At 36.2% G+C, this 22251-nt stretch overlaps 2 protein-coding genes across 2 annotated transcripts in view; one reads left to right on the top strand and one right to left on the bottom strand.

The window, feature by feature from the left end:
• Positions 1-22251, bottom strand: part of LOC100999399 (olfactory receptor 13C2) — a 164075-nt gene that overhangs the window by 139899 nt on the left and 1925 nt on the right. The window lies entirely within an intron of this gene.
• On the top strand, positions 3112-15566 carry LOC100997415 (protein NipSnap homolog 3A). The gene is made up of 6 exons (XM_003911413.5): positions 3112-3388; positions 6458-6668; positions 8390-8548; positions 10042-10191; positions 14540-14626; positions 14715-15566. The coding sequence occupies exons 1-6, from the start codon at positions 3329-3331 to the stop codon at positions 14789-14791; spliced, it is 744 nt and encodes a 247-aa protein (XP_003911462.1). The 5' UTR covers positions 3112-3328; the 3' UTR covers positions 14792-15566.

A 22251-nucleotide genomic window follows, 5' to 3' on the forward strand; every position in this document is an offset into this window, starting at 1 on the left:
TCTAGTCCAATTTTTCATATTTGTTTTTTGGATTTTGATTATTCTAGTTCAAGTTTTTTTCACTGTATTTGTTTTCTTTGCAACCCTATGTATTTGTTACACATTTAAAAACATTTGGGGTCCATAGGCTCACAAGATTTTGAAAGGACTTTAAGACACAATAAAAGATTAGTAATACCTGCCCTAGAGAAATTATTCTGGCAGAACCAGGAGACATCTACAAATAAATTCAAACAGCTTTGTTTATAATCATCAGATGGACAAAACAACAAGGTATTTTCATGTAATAGAATATCATATAAAAGGGATGTGAATTATTACAACTGCATTAATGTGGGTGATTTACAAAATCCTAAAGTTACAACTAAAAATTATGTAAAAAAAAATAAAATTAGTTAATAAACAATCTAAAACAGGCAAACCAAAGCAATATACTCTTTAGAGTTATATACAAATGTAGTTGAATTATTTCAGAAAAAATCAATGTAATAACACAAAATTTGGGATCATGGTTATTTGAGGGAATTGGAGGAGACGGTGGTAAGAAGCATGTATTAACATGTATTGAGCTTTTGAGTTGCTGGCAATACCCTTTTTCTTAAGCCTTGTGGAAAGAGCACAGATATTCACTTTATTATTATTCCTTAAAGTGTACAGATATTTCATGTACACTTTCGTACCTATGATAAATGTTTGATGTTACCTTCTTAGGTCATCTCTGTCTATCCAATCCAAAATAATTACCCAGTTACTCTATATCATATGAGCTTATTTTAATAATCTAGTTTTTTTGGTATGATTTTTCTAGCTTTGAATTATCTATCCTTTGGACTATTTGTCAGAATGTCAGAATATGCAACAATAATTTTCAAAATATTTATTCTATACATTTTCCCGGCAGTTTAGGGCTATGTTTTTTAAAATAGCCACAGAACATTACATTTTATTCTGTCTAAAAGCTATTTTCCACTACAAATCTAAAATTACCTTAATAATCACATATCTTTTAATAATAAATGGTAAACTGAACTGGTTTTACAATTGGGCTTCAAAGTCTGTGCCACTTTGTAGCAATGAACCTGAGAAAATTCTCTCTTCGGACTTCACCTTTCTCATTTACAAAACAGAGATAAAGCTTAACTCACAGTATTTTGACGATATTTAAAACCCGTGAGAAAGTGAATAGGAGAATATTTTAGCTACTTAGTAGCACTTGACAATGTTTAGCCATCTCTAAATTGTAGCCATGAATTTTGCCCCATCTGTATTTTTCTCTTGGAAGTTCTCTGTATCTTTCTGCTGAATGGATGCAGTTTATGATGAGACTAGAGAATGGCAAAGCCACAGGGTAGAAGCCTGGCTCCTTAATTTACTGGGTATAGAAGAGCTACCTGCCAACTAGAAAAACCCACTTTGTATTCTTATAAAAAATAAAACCCTATAGTGTTTGAGTAATAATACACTTTTTTGTGTGTTGATTTGCAAGAGCTATTTAGTCTACCCTAATTAACATATAGTTAAAAGATACTATCAAATGCTGAGTGTTCCGACCTTCTTCCCTCCTCAGCCTCAGGAAACTGGCAGCAAGGCTTTTCCCACACAGATAGGATACTGGAAGTTTCCCGTCCCTAACACCGACTACACAAATAAATAACTTGCAGATAACAGTTTGGGGGAGGGGATACAGCCTTCAATGAAATACCCAGGTCAGATCACCTCACAGTGAAGCCCACTATTTGAAGAGATTCACTTGTGCTTATAGTGCTTTTAACATTTTTTCTCACCCCAAAACATACTTTTAATGTAAACATCAATAGATGCAGGAAGGAAAGTGTATATTGAGGGAGTGGTATGAAGAAACCTAAATCCTAAATATCCAAGTCAATAGCTAGAATCCTAAGCACTTTTAGAATTCCTCTAGCACTTTTATTCTTCGTATCTTACTGTATTTTTCTTTATAGTATTTGACAAGCCCTGATATATTTACTCTTCATTTGTTTATCTGTTTCCTCCAACCTGGATGTTCCAAGAGGACGGGACTTTGAATTTTGCTCAATTCTGTACCCATTTCTGGAAAAGTGCCTGGAAATGGAAGGAATTTAGTAAATATCTGTTGAATAAATAAATGGATTGGCAATTACAGGGTTAAAAAAAGGTCTAATAAAATAATTTACTCCTACAGATCTGATACAAATGATTTCTTTAGTCTTGCACGGTTACAAATGGCTGTCTCTCTTCTGGAAAAACTGAGGCAACCCTTCCGAAATAACTAATTTTAAAAAGCCTCCCTTCCTGTGAACAGACAATTCCAAAGCTCTTCCACAAGGCACAACCAATACAACCACAGGTCATGGGCCTATAATACCTACCTAGTCCTCATGATGTAAGCAATATTACATTAATGTGTACAATAATGTAATTATTAGCAAGAATAATGTAAACATTAATATAGATTACTGTAAATTAATAATGTAATTACTGTAAATTAATTAACGTAAGCACTATTAGATGCAGGATGACAAGTGAATTTGGGGGCAGTGGCATCTATGAGACAGACATAAATCCTCATCTGCCACAGAAGGAAGTCAACACATACTATCCATAACTGAAAATGCAAGAAGCAGCAGAAAATACTTCTTACTTAAAAATACGGAAACAAGCATTAAATGAAACAGCTTAAAATGCTGAAAGGTGGTTACTCTGGGAACTAATACTCCAGGACTGGGAGGACTAGACCAGGGTATGTTTAACTTTGACTTTTCTGTATCAGGCTCGGGGCTGCCATTTCTCCGAGTTCGTGGAAAATTTAATCTAAACCTTATAAGATGGAGAACACATTTATTGCAGAGAGGTCAGGCTCAAATAACACGTCTATCACAACATCTAAAACTTAAAAAACCTCCACGAGTTTAAATACAAAGCACTGCACATGCACGCACTCAACACCTCTCCTTCCTTCTCCACGGACAACACACCCACAACCTCCGCACATTTACCAATCTACACAACTGAGCATTGGAGCAAATGAGGTGAGGGCCCAGAAAGTTGCAGCAGGAACGATCCGAGCCTTCAGTTAATTCTAACGTCACTTCTAACGTTTGGGGCAAGAACGTTTCAGGAAACCAAGGGGGACCAACGCCGGAGAGAAAGGCAACAAGCTACTGGACCCGCCGCGCCTCCCGCGCCGGGGTGGAGCTGACCCCGCAGAGCCCCGCCCCAGCCCGCGTCTGCCAATGGTCCAGGAGCCGCTCCTTTCCACTCGGGAAACCTTCAGAGGAGTCTCAGAAAGGACACGGCTGGCTGCTTTTCTCAGCGCCGAAGCCGCGCCATGCTAGTCCTCAGAAGCGCCCTGACTCGGGCGCTGGCCTCACGGACCCTGGCGCCTCAGGTACCGGCCGCGGGGGCGCGCAATCCTTCACCCGAGGGGAGGGCAGGGGTTGTTCCGGGATGGTGCGAGTCATGCGCATGCGCTCTCCGCCACACGCGCCCAGATTTGGGGTCCCGCGCCGCCGCCGAGGCTCTAGCGCGAGACCGGGAACCCCGAGACAGTGGTCCGCGGGACGCACGTGAGGAGGAGGCCGCTGCTAGGGGAATACCCCCAGCCGGGGTCGTCTCGCGGGCAGTCGCAGTAAGAGGGCTTTTCTAGCCTGGCTGCCACACCCACCAGGACACTCCCATGGCGCCGCTGCAGCGTTTTTGCCGCCCAGCTAGGTCGCGGCTGCGGCCCAGGGAGCGCTCCCACGTTGTCACCTGGCGCTGTCGAGCCGCCGGTGGAGTTGTGGCTTTCCAAGCCTCCCCCCTCTCTAGACATCAGCTTGAAGGAGGGGAGGGAATTGCCAACCAGCCGCTCGCAACGAAACCGGCCGCCCCCTTTTAAATGAAACACAACTTCCGAGCATTTCGCGGAGACCCTTGAAAAGGAGGCCCAGGGTCCCGGTGGGGCTGGACCCTGCCCGCCACCCGCGCTCCGTGTGGCCGCTCCCCCTAACCAGGTGGGACTGGAGCCTCCTATCAAATAGGACGATGACAGACTCTTTTAACCTTAGATGAGAAGTGGACATTCTGCCCTAACTTTCGGGAGTGGCCTATTCTGTGGCTCCAGCCTAGAAATTTCTTTTCCTTTTCATGTGTAGGACTTTACTCCTTTATGAAGGGGCAGGATAGGAAGGGGAGTAACCTATCCTAGAGACAGACTGAGGAACACTAAAGAACAGCAGCTAATGTCCATTCACCCCGGATTAACAATGCAGTCTTCACCCTAATGAATCTCCAGTGGCGCAGGGCCAGGAATTACGTCCTTATGGCATGATTCTAAACTTTGAGTTTTTAAAAATGTCCATCAGTTGTTCTCTTGTAAGTGAAGTGGAGGTCGTTGCTGGTGGGAATGATCCCTAACTTGGAGATAAGGGAGAATGGACGACTCATGATTTCTGCCCTAGTAGTTAAAAGTCATACCTGCAGCAAAATTCTCAACTCCCATCCGGGCCCCCCACCATACCCTGCTCCCCTGCGGTCTTCCTTCTCTGGCACCACCAGTCTACACCTCTCTCTCTCTCACTGTAGGTTCCCTACTATATATTAATACTGTCAAAAATTGTAAAAATGTGTTCCTTTGATGAACTATGTTATCCTCCAAATACAAATTCCTCGAATCAACCTGAAATCTAGTTGTCACAAATGCCCCATTGGCCTATCTCCTGATATATTTTATTATAATAATTTTGAAATTATGGATACTAGGCACTTGTTTCTCTACCAACATTGTTACTAGAGTTTGGTTTAAAAGCACAAAAAGAGTGTCCATGAAAGTCAGGGGCAGCTGCAGTTGTTTTTGTTGGTAGGCTTAGTCATTTGAGCAATAAGAATATAACTCAGACACGAACAGAATTAACTCTAGATAATTATTATTAAGCCTTTTCATACACAGTTACATAATTTTGTATTTTGTAAACAAATATATCAGAGCAAAAGCCTACTGCTTTCAGACAGACATACTGGCTAGTCAATATAAGCCCTAATTTGTCCATAGCTTTGTAGGTATCAAAACTGTCTTAATAGATTATTCTGGTGTAATCAACTTCAAGAAATGGCACATGCTAATCAAACTTACATAAGATGGATTTATAAGAATATCACGAGTGCCTGTGTGTATACCATGCATGTATATATATATGTGGGGGTGTGTGTGTGTATACATATTACACATAGATACCTACATAGAGGATAACCTTTGGTGAGGTATTTCTTACAGAAAGTTCAACCAGAACACAAATTAGAAATTTACAGTGAGTGTATGACTATTACAAAAGGAATTAATGGTTCTTAAGCGATATTTTTATCAATGTGGTATAAGTGGATTCATTAAATGTTGTTCACATTGCATCGTAATTAGAAACTAATAATCAGAAAATTGTGACTCTGAATTTTTTTTCTCAGCATTCATGTTCTACCACTATATTACAATACAATTGGATAGGTCAGAGCTTTTTGTTGCATTAGTTACATTCCAGTCCTATTTTTGATCAGTGGTTTACTTCATTGCATTTAGGAAATACTTTGACCTGAATTGTAATTTCCATTTTTTTCAAGAACCTAAAAGAGTTTTCTGCTAGTAAACATTTTTTTTCATTATGCCTGCAAAAAGTTACTTGCGTAGTTAATAAAGTTCTTTGATGTGCATAACTGTAACACATATGCTTTTGACTAAAGATGCAATATTGGCTAATAGGAAAACTTTTGTAAATTTGTTAGAATCCTAATTGTAGTTCTTGGATAAAGAAGTACCATTAAGATCTCAGCGCCTTCTTATGAGCAATTTCTGAAAAAGTGGCTAAAGTTGACAGTGAGCCCCCACTAGGAAACAGTAACATACACTCAGCATATTTAAGAGTAGTTGTCTTTATTGACGCCTCTATGTAAACAAATATATATGGGAGGCAGGAGAATAGGGCCTCAAGGCAGGGGACCTAAGGACTTCCTAGAACTAAAACACTTCAGCTATGACAAGAAATATCATCTTCATTTACATAGGGTGTACACAGAGTAAATGACTTTGTAACTTTACGTCATCCTCTTCATTTATATATGGCTTACACCAAGTAACCAGTGGGACACCTCTAGAGGGTACTGAAATCCCAGAAAATTCTGTAACCAGGCCTCCTAAGCCACTTGCTCAGGCCCACTCCTACCCTGTGGAGTGTGCTTTCATTTTCAGTAAATCTCTGCTTTTGTTACTGAATTCTTTCCTTGCTTTGTTTGTGCGTTTTGTCCAGTTCTTTGTTCAAACACCAAGAACCTGGACACCCTCCATCGGTAACATACTGAGAATTGACAACAGAAGTACAAACATGAGTAATGAGTCTATGAATGTCCCTTATACCAGATTCAGATTTGGTTTTAACACAGTATAATGAATCCTTTCTTCTCAAGGTATTTACATTTGTCTTATCTTCTTCAGGTGTGCTCATCTTTTGCTACAGGACCCAGACAATACGATGGAACATTCTATGAATTTCGTACTTATTACCTTAAACCCTCAAAGATGAATGAGTTCCTGGAAAATTTTAAGAAAAATGCTCATCTTCGGACAGCTCACTCTGAATTGGTTGGATACTGGAGTGTAGAATTTGGAGGCAGAATGAATAAAGTGTTTCATATTTGGAAGTATGGTAAAGAGTCATCCAGTTTTGGCATTCAGTATAGATTTTCATTCTGTTAAATGTAACATAAAACTTAGTTCTTGGATCTATATTATTATAGATACATACAGGATAACTAAGACTTTTGAAAAGCAATACCAAAAAAGTAAATTCAGTTCTTATTCTTCCCAGTGGTATACCTCTAACCCCTTACTTAAACATTACATTATATTACATTATAAATTGGAAGACATGGCGTCTCATATATCAAGCCATAAAATTGAGAACTAGACTTTAAACCTCAGAAAAATGTTAAAATGGTTTGCTGTAAAGACAGTTCATCAAAAATTTAGAGCAGCAATTTTTAAAGTCCAAGTGGGTTAAGATCAGAAAAGGAAAGGAGAAGTACCTTTTCTTTTTTTGAAGCTAGGGGACTGTATATCAGTATTTTAGCAGAAATACTTCAGCCATTTAAGGGACTTTACGGATATGGAGGTTTATAGGGGATGATGGTTAACTTTCAGTCCTCACTGAACTCTGAGATTTAATAATTCTGTTATGTTTACAGACCACATTTGTTTCATATCTGTACCCCCAGAGTTTTGAAGAATTCACTGTTACACTACTCTAGGGAGGTAAAAGAAAAGGAATGAGGGAGAGTTCTTCCCGTGTTGAAACTAACCTACGCCTGGTTTAGTAGAGGAAGGAGAATAAGTTATAAGAATGCCCAGAATGCTTGTTACTCCAGTGTCTACATCAGGACATGATGATACCTAAATAATTTTTAATAATTTCATTTAGTGTTTGGTTTAGGGTTTTTCCCTGTTACAATAGAAAAAGCCCCATTAAAATACAATTTATGCTTTAGATGTGGTACAAGTTGTATCACAGCCCATTTAAAAAAACTAAGTTCTGATATACCTCACTTAAGTTGTAAGATAGGTATTCTTCCTTATCCCAATGTAAACCATATGAAACTCTCTTACCATTAGTATTATGAGGTCCTAACAGTAAATATAGTACTAGGCCCATATGTTGGCAAATGTATATAACTGTTTGGGTAACTTAAATAGAAGAAAAATAAGTGCTGGGGAGAAAGAATGGATGACGATAAGAGAATCAGCATTATTTCTTTGAAATCTATTTGTTCAAAGGAGAAGAGGCTTAAAAAGTACAGTTTAACTTCACTCATGTTAAATTTGATTCAAGGTGTTTTAACTTCACTCGTTAAATTTGATTCAGGGTGTATCTGGACTTGACTACCCACCACCACCAAAGGAAAACAGTCTTTCTCTAAACTAGCACTGTCAGTTAAATGCCTCAATCAAGTAAGAATAGTTCATATATACTGAGTATTAACTAGGTGCCAACTACTATTCTAAACTCTTTTCATGTGTTAATTTAATCCTCATACAACCCTGGAGGTAGATGTCTTATTATCTCAATTTCACAGAAACTGAGGCACAGAAAGATTCAATAACTTAACCTAATTCACAAAACTGCCTACTACGTGGTCGAGCCTATAAAGCCTATTATGTGACATTACAATTAGTTTGCATTTCTGCTGCCCTTTTTGTCCTTGAGCAACTTCAGGGCAGATGGTCACATCTGTTTAGTTGGTGTCGCCAAAGGCCTAACGCAAGGTTCTTATATGGCATCAATGACCATTGCTGATTTGAATGAAATCCAGAAAAGTACAGGTGATTTAAAACTGAATTTTTAAATTTTTCCTTATTCTTTTCTTCCCACAGATAATTTTGCTCATCGAACTGAAGTTCGGAAAGCCTTGGCCAAAGATAAGGAATGGCAAGAACAATTTCTCATTCCAAATTTGGCGCTCATTGATAAACAAGAGAGTGAGATTACTTATCTGGTACCATGGTGCAAAATAGAAAAACCTCCAAAAGAGGGTAAGTCCTTCCTTCTTAGTCACTGAGTTTTGATGAACAAAATACTAAAGAACTTAAGTGATATAAACTGAAGTTCCTTTGGAAAAAAATAAAATTAATCCTTTGTTTTATATAGGAACATACAGTGATTGTTGAGGTAAAAATAAATGGGTGCTCTTACCCCATCCTTTAAAAAAATGAGCATAAAATAATGAGATATTTTTCAGATTGAGACCTTGCAGATTTGTAAGCTTAACTGTGTTATAGAAAAAGCTGACATGGTCAGTAGAAGTTGAGAATTTGTGCACTGGGAGCAGGGAACGTGTTGATAGGTAAGGGATAGCGTATGAAGTTTTGCCATAATTTTAAAATAATATGATCTTTAAAATGTGAAAGTATTTCCATAAATTATAACTAATCTTAAATCATTAAATACAGCTTTGCTTATAACATTGACTATTTGGGGGAAACAGATTAAGTGAAACTGCCAAGCTATATTACTTTAGTCTAACTTTTTTGTCTTCTTTCTTGTTTCTCAGTTTGAAAGTAATTGCTTAAGATTTGTCTTCTTGCTGATTTCACTTCTTGCTGACTTAAAGAAACTATTACCTCAATCCAGTTTTAAACAAAGGTCAGATTAGAAAAGCATAAACTCATTTAAATGTTATTTTACTTCCCCCATTATTCCCAACTTTGTAGTGTATTTAGGTTACAAAAAATTTACAAACTCTTCTTTGGATCTTTACCTACTTAGGTGTCCCCTCAGTTCTCAGTACTATCTAAATAAAATAGTTCACTTCTCTGACAGTGTCAAATCTTAGTTCTCCTCCTCTGTGTACATCATTGCTTGGAAATTTTTGCATGTTTTTCCTACTTGTCCCAGAGTTTCTTTCTCTCCACCAGCTCTATACTTCTGTCCAAAGTGTACAATACTTTTCAAGTATTTACCTGGATATTTAGGACAAATAAAACCATCTCTTTAGGTTTGGTTTTTTTTCCTACAAAATTCATAGACATCACTTCGGGTCCACTCTTTCCTTTGCTGTTCCTGTTAAAAATGGAAACTTATAGGGAGAAATTATATGAAGAAAAACATAGTGGAAATTGGAAAGAATGAAAACATAGATTGGAAAATTCTTCTTTTATTCTTTTATTTTCTAAAAGCATAGACTCATGCAGCTCAAAATTCTATTTCATTATACATTCTCAACAGTTTTTTAACAAATTTTATCGATTAAAAATATTTTAGATAATAGTTTATAATAGCTTCCAGTTCTTTTTCTTTGTCATCTGCATGATTAAGCATAACAACTCACTCTTAAACATGGGCAAGGACTTTCTAAGCATAAAAGCAAAGAAAGACAGTGCAAATATAATAAACATGTCTACATAATACATATGCATGTCTCATCCTCCAAATCTGTGTGTGTAGATAGTGAAAGACTTTTCACTGAGAAACGTGATTAGATATTGCTTGAATGTTTTCTGAAAAATTCTTTTTCTCCCTATTCCAGGAGTCTATGAACTGGCCACTTTTGAGATGAAACCTGGTGGGCCAGCTCTGTGGGGTGATGCATTTAAAAGGGCAGTTCATGCTCATGTCAATCTAGGCTACACAAAACTAGTTGGAGTGTTCCACACAGAGTATGGAGCACTTAACAGAGGTACAGTTGTCCATTTCTTCTTATATGAAATTGTAATATATATTGTGACCTAAGTTCCTTGGGTCAGTTTCTCTCTTTCTCATTATAGAGTATATTTTATTATTTATTGCCAAATGTTTAGTTTTTTGTAATTTTTAAAATTGAGAAAATCTGTTTTACATCTTATTTATGTAGAATGTTAACTTATGAAACCTTTTTCAAATACTGAATAACTATTTTCCCTGATACATCAAAATGATTAAAATTTTTAAACTGAAGGAACCTCAGCTGGGCACAGTGGCTCAGGCCTGTAATCCCAGCACTTTGGGAGGCCGAGGGGGGCGGATCACCTGAGGTCAGGAGTTGGAGACCAGCCTGGCAAATATGGTGAAAACCCATCTCTACCAAAAATAGAAAAAATTAGCCAGGCATGGTGGTGGGGGCCTGTAATCCCAGCTACTCTGGAGGCTGAGGCAGGAGAATCACTTGAATCCAGGAAGCGGAGGTTGCAATGAGCCAAAGTCGTGTCATTGCACTCCAGCCTGGGCGACAAGAGCAAAACTCCATCTCAAAAACTAAAAATAAAAAATAAATAAATGAAGGAACCTCAAGAAATAATCTGTTACTTTCATCATTTCTTTTTCCTCTGAATGTACTTTTACTGATTTTTTTTTAAATAATATTACTTGGGGTAGGGAGATTATCTCTAAGTAAAAAGGTAATATATGTTTTATATAAAAATTAAAGCCCCTCATAAAAATTTACCCATTTTCCACCACAGTTTTATATATATCTATATAGATATAGTAAATATATATATATAGAGAGAGGTAAATTTATATATGGATATATTTATTTAATAAAACACATATTTGGGGTATTTAACTTCTAATGTTGAAAAACATTTCAATCAGAATTTCAAGATTTGTGGCAAATTCAGAAAAACATTTGTAAAGTTTATCTGAAAGGATAAAAGAACCGAAGAGGCAGCTCACACCTGTAATTCCAGTGCTTTTGGGAGGCTGAAGCTGGAGGATTGCTTAAACCCAGGAGTTTGCAACTAGCCTGGGCAACACAGCTTATCTCTACAAAAAAAAAAATTAAGAATTAGTTGGGCATGGTGGTAAACACATGTAGTCCTAGCTACTTGGGAGGTGGAGGTGGGAGGATCTCTTGAGCCAGGATTTCAAGGCTGCAGTGAGCTATGATTGCACCACTGTACTCCAGCCTCTGAATGACATAGTAAGACCCTGTCTCTTAAAAAAAAAAAAAAAAAAAGGTAACAAAGAAAGGATAAATGTCTAAGAATAGCTAACAAATATTTGAAAGACTCATCATAATATCCTGTTGCCTTTCTATTATCTATGTCCAATGGACATCTCAAACCTAATATACCCATCTTTATGCAGAAATTCAACTTTTTGTAATAATCTATCATAAGAAAATAGAATATATAAAAATAGATGTATATTCAGGTTGGAAAATACATGGAGGAGAAACTGTTATGAAAATTATTAGATGCCTGTCTCAGACCATATGTGAAAATAAAGTCAAGCTGGATTGTGTATTTTAATGAAAAAAATTTAATCCATAAAATTGGTAAAACAAAATGTAGATGAATTTATTTAATAATGTGGATTGGGACTATATTTGTAAGCCAAAAGCAAATGAAGAAACTATGAAGAAAAAAAAAATCAACTTATGATTTTATTATACAAAGGCTCAAACTTTCTGGATGCCTGAAAATCACCATAAATGAAATTCAAAGGCAAAAATAAAAATAAAAATTTATGCAAAAGTAGACATGCACATGGCTACTAAATATATATTAAAGAAAATGCATATTAAAACAATAATGAGATGCCATTTATTTACCTAATAAAAGGCATACTTACATGGATATAGTATTAGGTCAGGAAAAAATAAGTACTCAAATACTGTGCAGGGTTCGTATTAGCTTAATCTTTCCCCAAAATTTGACAATACAAATAAAAGCCTTATTTTTATTGTTTTTGCCAGTATTACTTCTAGAAAATATGCCTGGGTGTGTATGTGTATAGGTGTGCTAAATTATATAGAAAAGAAATTTGAAAGTATATAACATTCATAGTAGTCATATTTCAGTGAGATAAATGGTTAAGTCTCTAGGTTAATATTCTTTTTTTTTTTTTTTTTTTTTTGAGATGGAACCATGCTCTGTGAAGTGCAGTGATGCGATCTCAGCACCCTGCAACCTCCGCCTCCCTGGTTCAGGAGATTCTCCTGCCCCAGCCTCCCAAGTAGCTGGGATTACAGGTGTGTGCCACCACGCCGAGATAATTTTTGTATTTTTCGTAGAGACAGGATTTCACCAGGCTGGTCTCAAACTCCTGACCACAGGTGATCCGCCTGCCTCGGCCTCCCAAAGTGCCGGGATAAGAGGCGTGAGCCACCATGCGCAGCCTCTACCTTAATTTTCTATACTGCACACATATAACTTTTATTTTTAAAAACAACTACTGAAAATGTGTGTTCATACACTTTTTCATCTTAAATTCATTCTCAGTGTTAGGAGAATTGGTAATCAGTACATCATTTCTGGAGGACAGTGTATACTATATACACTGTATGTAAGTATATATATATAAGACATGCTTCTCAGTTCTCTCAACTTAAATTCTACTTTATATTAAGGAAATAATCAGATTCAGACTGCCTGGATTTAAAACCCAGGTATACTACTTACTTTTTGACTTTGGGTAAGTAAACCTCACCATACCTTAGTTTTTTCATCCATAAAATGATAGATTATTATGAGGACCTAGATTATTATGAGAATTAAATGAGTTAATACATTAAAATGCTTAAAACTAGGCCTGACACATAGTTGTCATTCAATAAACGTCAGTAGTTGTCATCAAAAGTATTATTATAAACATATAGTTGTGCTCAAATGAAGTTTATGTTAATATTGTTTACATTAAAGAAACATTGGAAATGTATGACCTTTAATACATGTGTAATACAGAAATCAATATACATGTACATCATATGATATACTTATATAAGCATAAGCAAATATGCTTATATATGTTTATTTGTATAAATATACAACTATATATAAAAATTCAGGCCAGGCATGGTGGTTCACGCCTGTAATCCCAACACTTTGGGATGCCGAGGCAATAGGATTGCTTGAGGCCAGGAGTTCGAGACCAGCCTGGGCAACAAAGTGGGAACCTGTCTCCACAAAAATAAAAATAAAATTAAAATTAAAAAATAAAAATACATATATACACAAATAAAGAGATACACCAAAAATAAAATGATTACAGTTTTTTATCTGCATTTTCCTGTACATCTAACATTTATATATTACAATTATAAAAACTTCATAAGCAATTTTGTACAAGAAGAACATTTATTCCAGTATTTTATAGAATACTGAAATACTGGAAATAGTCTAAATAGTCAACAATAAGGGCTGGCATAATAAGTTGCTGATTCTCTAAGGAGGAATTTATATAACCATTAAAAATTAATATTGCCATAGAAAATACTGTTGATTTTTAAAAACCTGTTACTAAATCTGTTATTATAGTATACATTCAGACCCTGATTTGGTTTTACTCATATTTTCCAAAGGAAATACAATAAATTTCCATAGACGTTTTCTCTATACTGTTAACATTATGCCACTTTTAATTTTCTTCTTTGTATATTGTAAATTTTTAATAGTAAACACAATTTCCTCATAATTTTGCTTTTTTAAAAATTAAAGGAAACTGTAGTAGGAAATCATAAAATTTGGGTCTTGTCTTGATTGTGCCTCTGTTTGACTTCAGTACTTCCCTTTTCCAGCCTTCTATTTCTTCATCTATAAAACCAATTTGATTAATTTATCAATTTCTCTAGCAAGTCTCTGACCCCTCTGAAATCTTATCAGTAATATATTTAGTTTTACCTTTTTGATATCACTATTTTGATTTAAAGAATAGGATGGTTTTGGCCAAGCACGGTGGCTCATGCCTGTAATCCCAGCACTTCGGGACACTGAGGTGGGTGGATCATCTGAGTTCAGGAGTTCAAGACCAGCCTGCCCAACATGGCAAAACCCCATCTCTACTAAAAGTACAAAAAAAAAAGCTAGACATGGTGGTGGGCACCTGTAATCCCAGCTACTCCGGAGGCTGAGGCAGGAGAATCTCTACAACCCAGGAGGCGGATGTTGCAGTGAGCTGAGATCGCGCCACTGCGCTCCAGCCTGGGTGACAAGAGTGAAACTCTGTCTCAAAAAAAAAAAGAATAGGATTGGTTTGATTCATTTTTCTGTTATTTCTTATTTGTTAAGGCTGTTTTTTTAGAAACTACTTGTGGTTTGTTTCTGCAGTTCATGTTCTCTGGTGGAACGAGAGTGCAGATAGTCGTGCAGCTGGGAGACATAAGTCCCATGAGGATCCCAGAGTTGTGGCAGCTGGTAAGCTGTTTGACTAGGCATGAATTATTTTTAGAACAAATGTGATTCAGTCAGTAACTCTATATGCCTTTCTGAAATGTTTTTCCAGTTCGGGAAAGTGTCAACTACCTAGTATCTCAGCAGAATATGCTTCTGATTCCTACATCGTTTTCACCATTGAAATAGTTTTCTACTGAAATACAAAACATTTCATTAACTGCTCTAAGATGTGTCTGCTAATGGTGCTTAAATTCTCCCAAGAGGTTCTCACTTTTATTTGAAGGAGGTGGTAAGTTAATTTGCTATGTTTCTTCCATTTTGAAGGCTACATCTGTGCTTTGTAACTACCACTTCAAAAAATAGTTGTGTTTACTTTCTCCACGGTATTTCAGTATCTGTCATACATTAAAAATACTTGTCACTGTTTTAAGATCTTGACTCTTCATTTGTTTCAGAATATCTCTTCTACTTTATTCTGACAACTCTTTGCTTTATAGCATTTTCTTGTACTCAAATGATAATGGTAACATTTCCATGCTTGTGACAGCATTTTTAAATAATATATTTTATCAACCTTTCCATCATGTCTGTTTTCCTGTTTTTTTGTTTTTTGTTTTTTGTCCAGTAACATTTATTTTGTAATACCAAATAGCATTCATGAAAATTAACATATTTCTTTACTGTGGAAAACTACATTGTCATTTGTGACATCTATATTAAATACGGTTTTCACATTAGTTATTTGTCACTTACTTGGAAAATGATGCTGTTAGGTCCTGGTATTAAAAATCTAGAAAAGATTTGTTGGTTTATATGCTGAAATGTCTTTATTTATAATTAATTTTAACTAATATTTACTTCATTTTGGATCCTGTTTAACAAAGATACTTGAGACATCCATTTGTTTTAATGAAATCTTTACGGATATGGAAATGTTTGCCCTAATAAAAGCCTACATATACATTCTGGTTCTTTTTATTAAGAGTTTTATATATTTATCTTCTCTGAAGCTATTGCTGTGTTACTGTAAGGTAATGAGACAGTACCAATTTACCATCTTTACTGTAAATATTGTTACCTGAAGAAAATTGCATACCACTAACCCCAGAATCAGTTTCTTTAGTACTGTCACAGATGTGGTAGGGTTTCCCTATAAACAACTTAAATTTTTGTTTTAATTGAGTGTTTCCTATTAAAGTAGATTTGGTACTTCCAAGACTATGAAATCTATAATTACAGCTATGTTACTTTTACATTTCTATGTTATTTTATATTTCTATTTTACACTGCTGTTACATATAGCAAAGGGAGTAAATTATGAATTAGCTATCTGAGGGAAATTGGAAAAGCAGAAAGTATAATCATCCCTCATTTATCTTGCTCCCTGGGATTCAAAGGACAGATGAGTTTCCTACTAAGGCAAAGAAGACCCAACACTGGAGGTAAAAACCTATCACGGAAGTTAGAGGCATTGGCTCTGAGTTTTGTCTAAGAGTCTTCCATCTCAGTGTTTATTTGGAAAGTTTTCACTCAGGAAATTTAAGCATCTAGAGTTTACGTGTATAGCTGCTGTCCTCCTACCCAGTTGGGCCAGCATTGGATACACCTCTCCTGCTTTTGCATGAGACTGACCTTTAAAAAAAAAAACAATGCAAGAACACCATCACGATTGTTCCTTTTGCCCACGTCTTATAATTCCCGCCATCCTTCAACTAATACCTGTTTGTTATAAGAGGTGTAAAAATGTGTCTTCACAACTCATCAGATCAGATGGGCAATTAAGAAATTGGTCAGGAAAACCTCATACACAGCTATTAAGAAAATACATTTATAGAACAGTTTGGCATGATTTAGTAAAGATGAATATGTACTTAACTTATGACCTAGCAATTCCATTCCTAGTTATATACTCTAGAGTAGTGGTTTGTACACAAATCCTGAAGGAGTCTATGGATAAAATTCAGAGTCTGATAACTTGGATGGGTAAAAGTTCCATCTTTATTGGCACCAACTTCTAAGCATTTCCTTTGTTTGAGAAGGTAGGCAACAAACCACAATATTATTAGCAGGACCTGCAACTTTTTAGTCAATAAAAATCATAGATACTGTCAAACTCTATTTGTAGTTGTTGCAAATACAGAAAATTTATTTTACCTTGATCACTACTTCAAAATTATGGTATCTCTTACACCTACCATTAGATATTATTTAATATCTTATAAATAATAGGTCTATTTCTTTATCAAGAATTTGCTTTTAGCAGTCCTAAGCAAAAAGAACAAAGCTAGAGGCATCACATCCCCAGACTTCAAAATATATTACAAGCTATAGTAACCAAATAAGCATGGTACTGGAATAGAAACAGAAACAGACCAGTGGGACAGAATATAGAACAGAAATTAATCCATACATCTACAGCCAACTGGTTTTTGAAAAAGTTGCCAAGAACATACATTAGGGAAAAGACAGTCTCTTCAAAAAATAGTGCTAGGAAAACTGGATATCAACATGCAGAAGAGTGAAACCAGACCCCCACCTCTCACTTGATACAAAAATTCAGCTCCATGGGTCAAAGAGCTAAGTGTAAGACCTGAAACTACAAAAGTAGTAGAAGAAAATATAAGGGAAACGCTTCGAGACATTGAACTGGGAAAAGATTTTACGAATAAGATTTCAAAAGCACAGACAACAAAAGCAAAAATAAATGAGATTATGTCCAACTAAAAAGCTTCTGCACAGCAAATGAAACAACAGAGTGAAAAAACAACCTATAGAATGGGGAAAAAAAAAAGTATTTGCAAGCTATTCATCTGACAGGGATTCATATCCAGAATATACAAGAAACTCAAATATCTCACCAGCAATAAAAACCAAACAAGCCAATTTAAGAATGGGCAAATGATCTGAACAGATATTTCTCCAAAGGAGACATACAAATAGCTAATAAATATATGAAAAATGTTCAACATCACTCATCATCAGGAAAGTGAGAGTGAGGTATTGTCTCACCCCAGTTAGGCTGGCTATTACAAAAGTCAAAAAACAAAGCTGGTGAGGATGCAGAGAAAGGGAAAATCTTATACACTGTTTGGAATGTAAACTCTTTAGAACTACTATGGAGAACACTATGGAGTTTCCTCAAGAAACTGCAAATAAGATAACCCACTATTGAGCATTTATCCAAAGGAAAAGAAATCAGTATATTAAAAAGACATCTTCCCTCCCCCATGTTCATTGCAGCACTATTCACAATAGCCAAGATACAGAATTAGCCTAGGTGTCCAGCAAGATTAATGGATAAAGAAAATACTATTCAGTAAAAAGGAATGAAATCCTGTCATTCACAGCAACATGGCTGGAACTGGTGGATATTAAGTGAAATACGCCAACAAGAGAAAGTTGCACACCACATGTTCTCACTAATGTATGAGCTTTTAAAAAAGTTGATTTCAGAAATAAAAAGTAGAACAGAGGATACTAGAGGATAGGAAGGATTAGGAGGAAGAAAAGGATGGGAGACATTTGTTAAAATTATAGCTAGATAGGAGGAATAAGTTCTAGTGCTCTATACCACTTTAGGATAACTATAGTTAACAACAATATGTAGTTTCAAATTGCTAGGAGGATATTGAATGTTCTCAACACAAAGAAATGATAAATGTTTGAGATGATGGATATTTTAATTACTCTGATCTGATTACTATACATTATATGTATCACATCACCATATAACCCATAAATATGTACAATGATTCTGTCAATTAAATAATCATCCCAGTTCTAAAACAGGCAAACCAAAACACTATACAGTCGGCCCTCCGTTTTGTGGATTCTGCATTCCTAGGTTAAACCAATCGCTAATGGAAGAAATTAAGGGGAAAAAATGGATGGTTGTATGTGTTTATTGAGATTTTGTAAAAGTGCAATAATGCAAAGCGCAATAAAACAAGATGTGCCTGTATACATTTTTGTACCTATGATAAATGCTTCATGTTACCTGTCTTAGTCTCTCTAATCTAAAATAACTACCCAGTTACTCTATATCATGTTAGCCTATTTTAATAATACAATGTTTTGGTATGATTTATTTAGTTTTGGATTACCTATCCTTTGGAATTCTTGTCAGAAGTTCAGTATATGCAACAATAATTTTCAAAATACTTAATCCTGTATATCTTTGAGACTTTTTAGGGATTTATACCAAAAAAGAAGTCACAGAAAAACATTCTTTTTCAATGCATTTAAAAGCTCTCTTCCACCACAAATCTAAAACTGCCTTAAATATCATGTATCTTGGCTGGGCGTGGTGGCTCACACCTGTAATCCCAGCACTTTGGAAGGCTGAGGGAGGCGGATCACAAGGTTAGGAGTTCGAGTCAACCTGGCCAACATGGTGAAACCTCGTCTCTACTAAAAATACAAAAATTAGCCAGGCGTGGTTGCAGGCACCTGTAATCCCAGCTACTCAGGAGGCTGAGGCAGGAGAATCACTTGAAATCGGAAGGCGGAGGTAGCAGTGAGCCGAGATCGCACCACTGCACTCCAGCCTGGGCAACAAGAGCAAAACACTGTCTCAAAAAAAAAAAAAAAAAAAAAAATCACATATCTTTTAAAAATAAATGATTTTACCATCTAGCTTCAAACCCTGACTGTGCCACTTAGCAGACGTGAATGTGAGAAAATTGTTTCTTTCTTAGAACTTCAGTTTTCTCTTTTATAAAATGGAGACAAAACTTAATTCAGAGAGCTTTGAGGATAATTAAAACCCATGAGAAAATGAATAGAAGATTGGCTTAGGCACCTAGCAGTACTTAGCAATGTTTTTCCTCTCTAAGTTTTAGCTATGAATTTTATTCCTCACTACTTACAAGCATTTTCCTCTTAGATGTTCCCTCTACCTTTTTGCTGGCTGGACGCAGTTAATGAAGAGGCTCCAGAGATAGCAAAGTCAGGAGGCAGAAAAAGCTTGCATCTTTAATTCACCATATAAAGAGGTGACTGCTGACCAGGAAAACCCACTTTAGATTCCTAAGGAATAAGAAATAAAAACCTATTGTGTTTGAGACAATATATAGTTTCTACAGTCATCCCTTGGTATCCATGGGTGATTGGTTCTAGGACCCTCGCAGATACCAAAATCCACATATGCTCAAGTGCCTTACATAAAATGATGTGGTATTTTCGTATAACCTAAGCACATCTTCCCATCAACTAAATTATAATAATAGATCACTTATAATACCTTATACGATGAAAGTGCCATGCAAATAATTGTTATACTGTATTTTTTTATTTGTATTAGTTTTTTTCCAATTATTTTCTATTCCAGTTGGTTTAATCCATGGATACGGAACCCATGGATACAGAGTGTCACCTGTATATGTTACTGCAGTTTAGCCTATCCTAATTAATAGGATACGGAGTGTCAACTGTACTTGTTACAGCAGTTTAGCCTATCCTAATTAATACAGTCTTGAAAAGTTGAACCACATGCAAGAATACCATATACAGGGGAAAGTATCTACCAAGTATCAAATACTGAGCCAGCTTCCTTTCCTCCTCAGTCACAGGAAACTGTAACAAGGTTTATACCGGACACATTGGACACTGGAAGTTTCCACAAAGGGTAACAGACTAGACTAGGAGAAATGACAGATAATAATGGAGTGGGAGGGTCACCTCAAAAAGAGATTACTCAGGAAACCCTACAGTGGAGCCCACTAACAGGTGCCACTCATGTGCAAAGAGCTTTCAAATTTTTTTGTCTCCAAAAAAAAGCTGATTCCCAATGATCATGAACACAAAAATATTTTAAGAAAAACTTTAGTACCAAAGGCAGAACATAAGTAGAAAACATAACACAACTTGAACAAAACAGAAACAAAGCTGGGATAAGACCTAAAACAGTAACTATTTTAAAAATAAAACACCAGTAATTCACATCCTCAAAGAGATAGAAATACTGAATTCACAAAGCAAAAAGAGGATACTCTTTCTGAAAACAGAGAGGAAAATACATTAACCTTCTGGGAATGGAGTACAAAAGAAGCTCTTGGAAATAAATGCAGTGAAAGTTGAAATTTAAAATTTCAATAGTTATACGATAAAACTGGTATTTTCCTCCAAAAAACTAGACAGAAAACAGAAAAAAAAAGTAGAAAATTAGAGAATCAAGTGGAGGCACATGTTTGAACAACATAAGTTGAGATCAACACAGGAAGAAAAAAATCCAATAAGTACAATATATTTTTCAATACTGAGGAGTGTCCATATGTCTACTGAATGAGGCACAACAGATGAAACACCTTCTCCAAGGCACATCATTCTGAAATTTCAGAATACCAGGGACACAGACAAAAACACAAAAGCTTCCAATGAGAGTAAAAAACAAGTCACATACAAACTATCAGCACTCAGAATGGTATGAATTTTTCACTAGAAACTATAATATAGTGGACCATTGCCTTAAAAAAATATGAGAAAAAAATATTTCCAACATAGAATTTTATACCCATCCAAACTGAGAATTAAGAGGGTTAGCAGGATAGAGGCATTAGAGATACAAGCTTCAATACCCTCTGCTAAAATCTGGGAGAAAAAAAAAAGCTTTAACATCCTGAAACAGGATCCACCAAGAGGTGAATGAGATTCCCCAGCATATCAGTAAAAGGAGATCCCAGAATTACGGCCATGACATCTTAGAGAACTAGTCCACAATGAAGCAAGAGAATTAGGACTTTGGAAAGATTAACTCCAAAAGAAGAAACTGAAACTGATTAACAGGTTTAATCACAGAGAAAATTTACACTTCTGGCAAATAATTTGGTAGTTAGTAAATGATAGCTAAAAGAAAAACTATAAACAAGTGAGAGAGAGAGAGAGAAGAAATATTCACCCTTGTGTTGACTAAAATTGTAGGTTTAAGCCATATAACAGTGGCTTAAACTAGAAGGCGATTTCACATGTAAAAGAAGTCCAGGGAAGGGCAGCCCAGGGTTCCTAGTATGGTGTTCCATGGTGTCAGAAACCAAGGCTACTTCTCTTTGTTCCACCATCATCAACATAAGCCTTCTACCTCATAGTCCAAGAACTCAAGGTATTACATCCATATTCCAGCAAGCAGAAATTAGAAACAAGGTAACAACCCCTCCAGCACTCCTTTAAGGTCACTTCCAGGTCACTAATGTGCCAACATTTTTCCACTGTCCAGGATTTAGTGGGGGGGCCACAACAAACTGCAAAGATTCTATTATTAATTTTTAAAAAGGGCAGGGGTTGGGCTAGGGGAGAGTAGATACTGAGAAACAGCCAGGAGTCTGTGCTACTTCCTTCCACCACTTTCTGTTCTCCATATCTTACTGTACTTTACTTCATACTATTTATTAATCACTGATCTATTTTCTCTTCATTTATTCATCTCCTTCCCCCAACCTGTACATTCCAAGAGAACAGGAACTTTGTCTTGTTCAGTTCTGTACCCCCGTTTCAGGAAAAGAGCATAGAAGGAATTTGGTAAATGCTGTTTAAATGAGTGAATGCATTAATTCCAGGGTTTAAAAAGTCCAAGAAAATAGGTGGGTGCAGTGTGGCTCACGCCTATAAATCCTAGCACTTTGGGAGGCAGGCAGATCACTTGAGGTCAGGCG

The sequence above is a fragment of the Papio anubis genome, chromosome 13, assembly GCF_008728515.1.
Source record: "Papio anubis isolate 15944 chromosome 13, Panubis1.0, whole genome shotgun sequence".
Classification (NCBI taxonomy): Eukaryota; Metazoa; Chordata; class Mammalia; order Primates; family Cercopithecidae; genus Papio; species Papio anubis.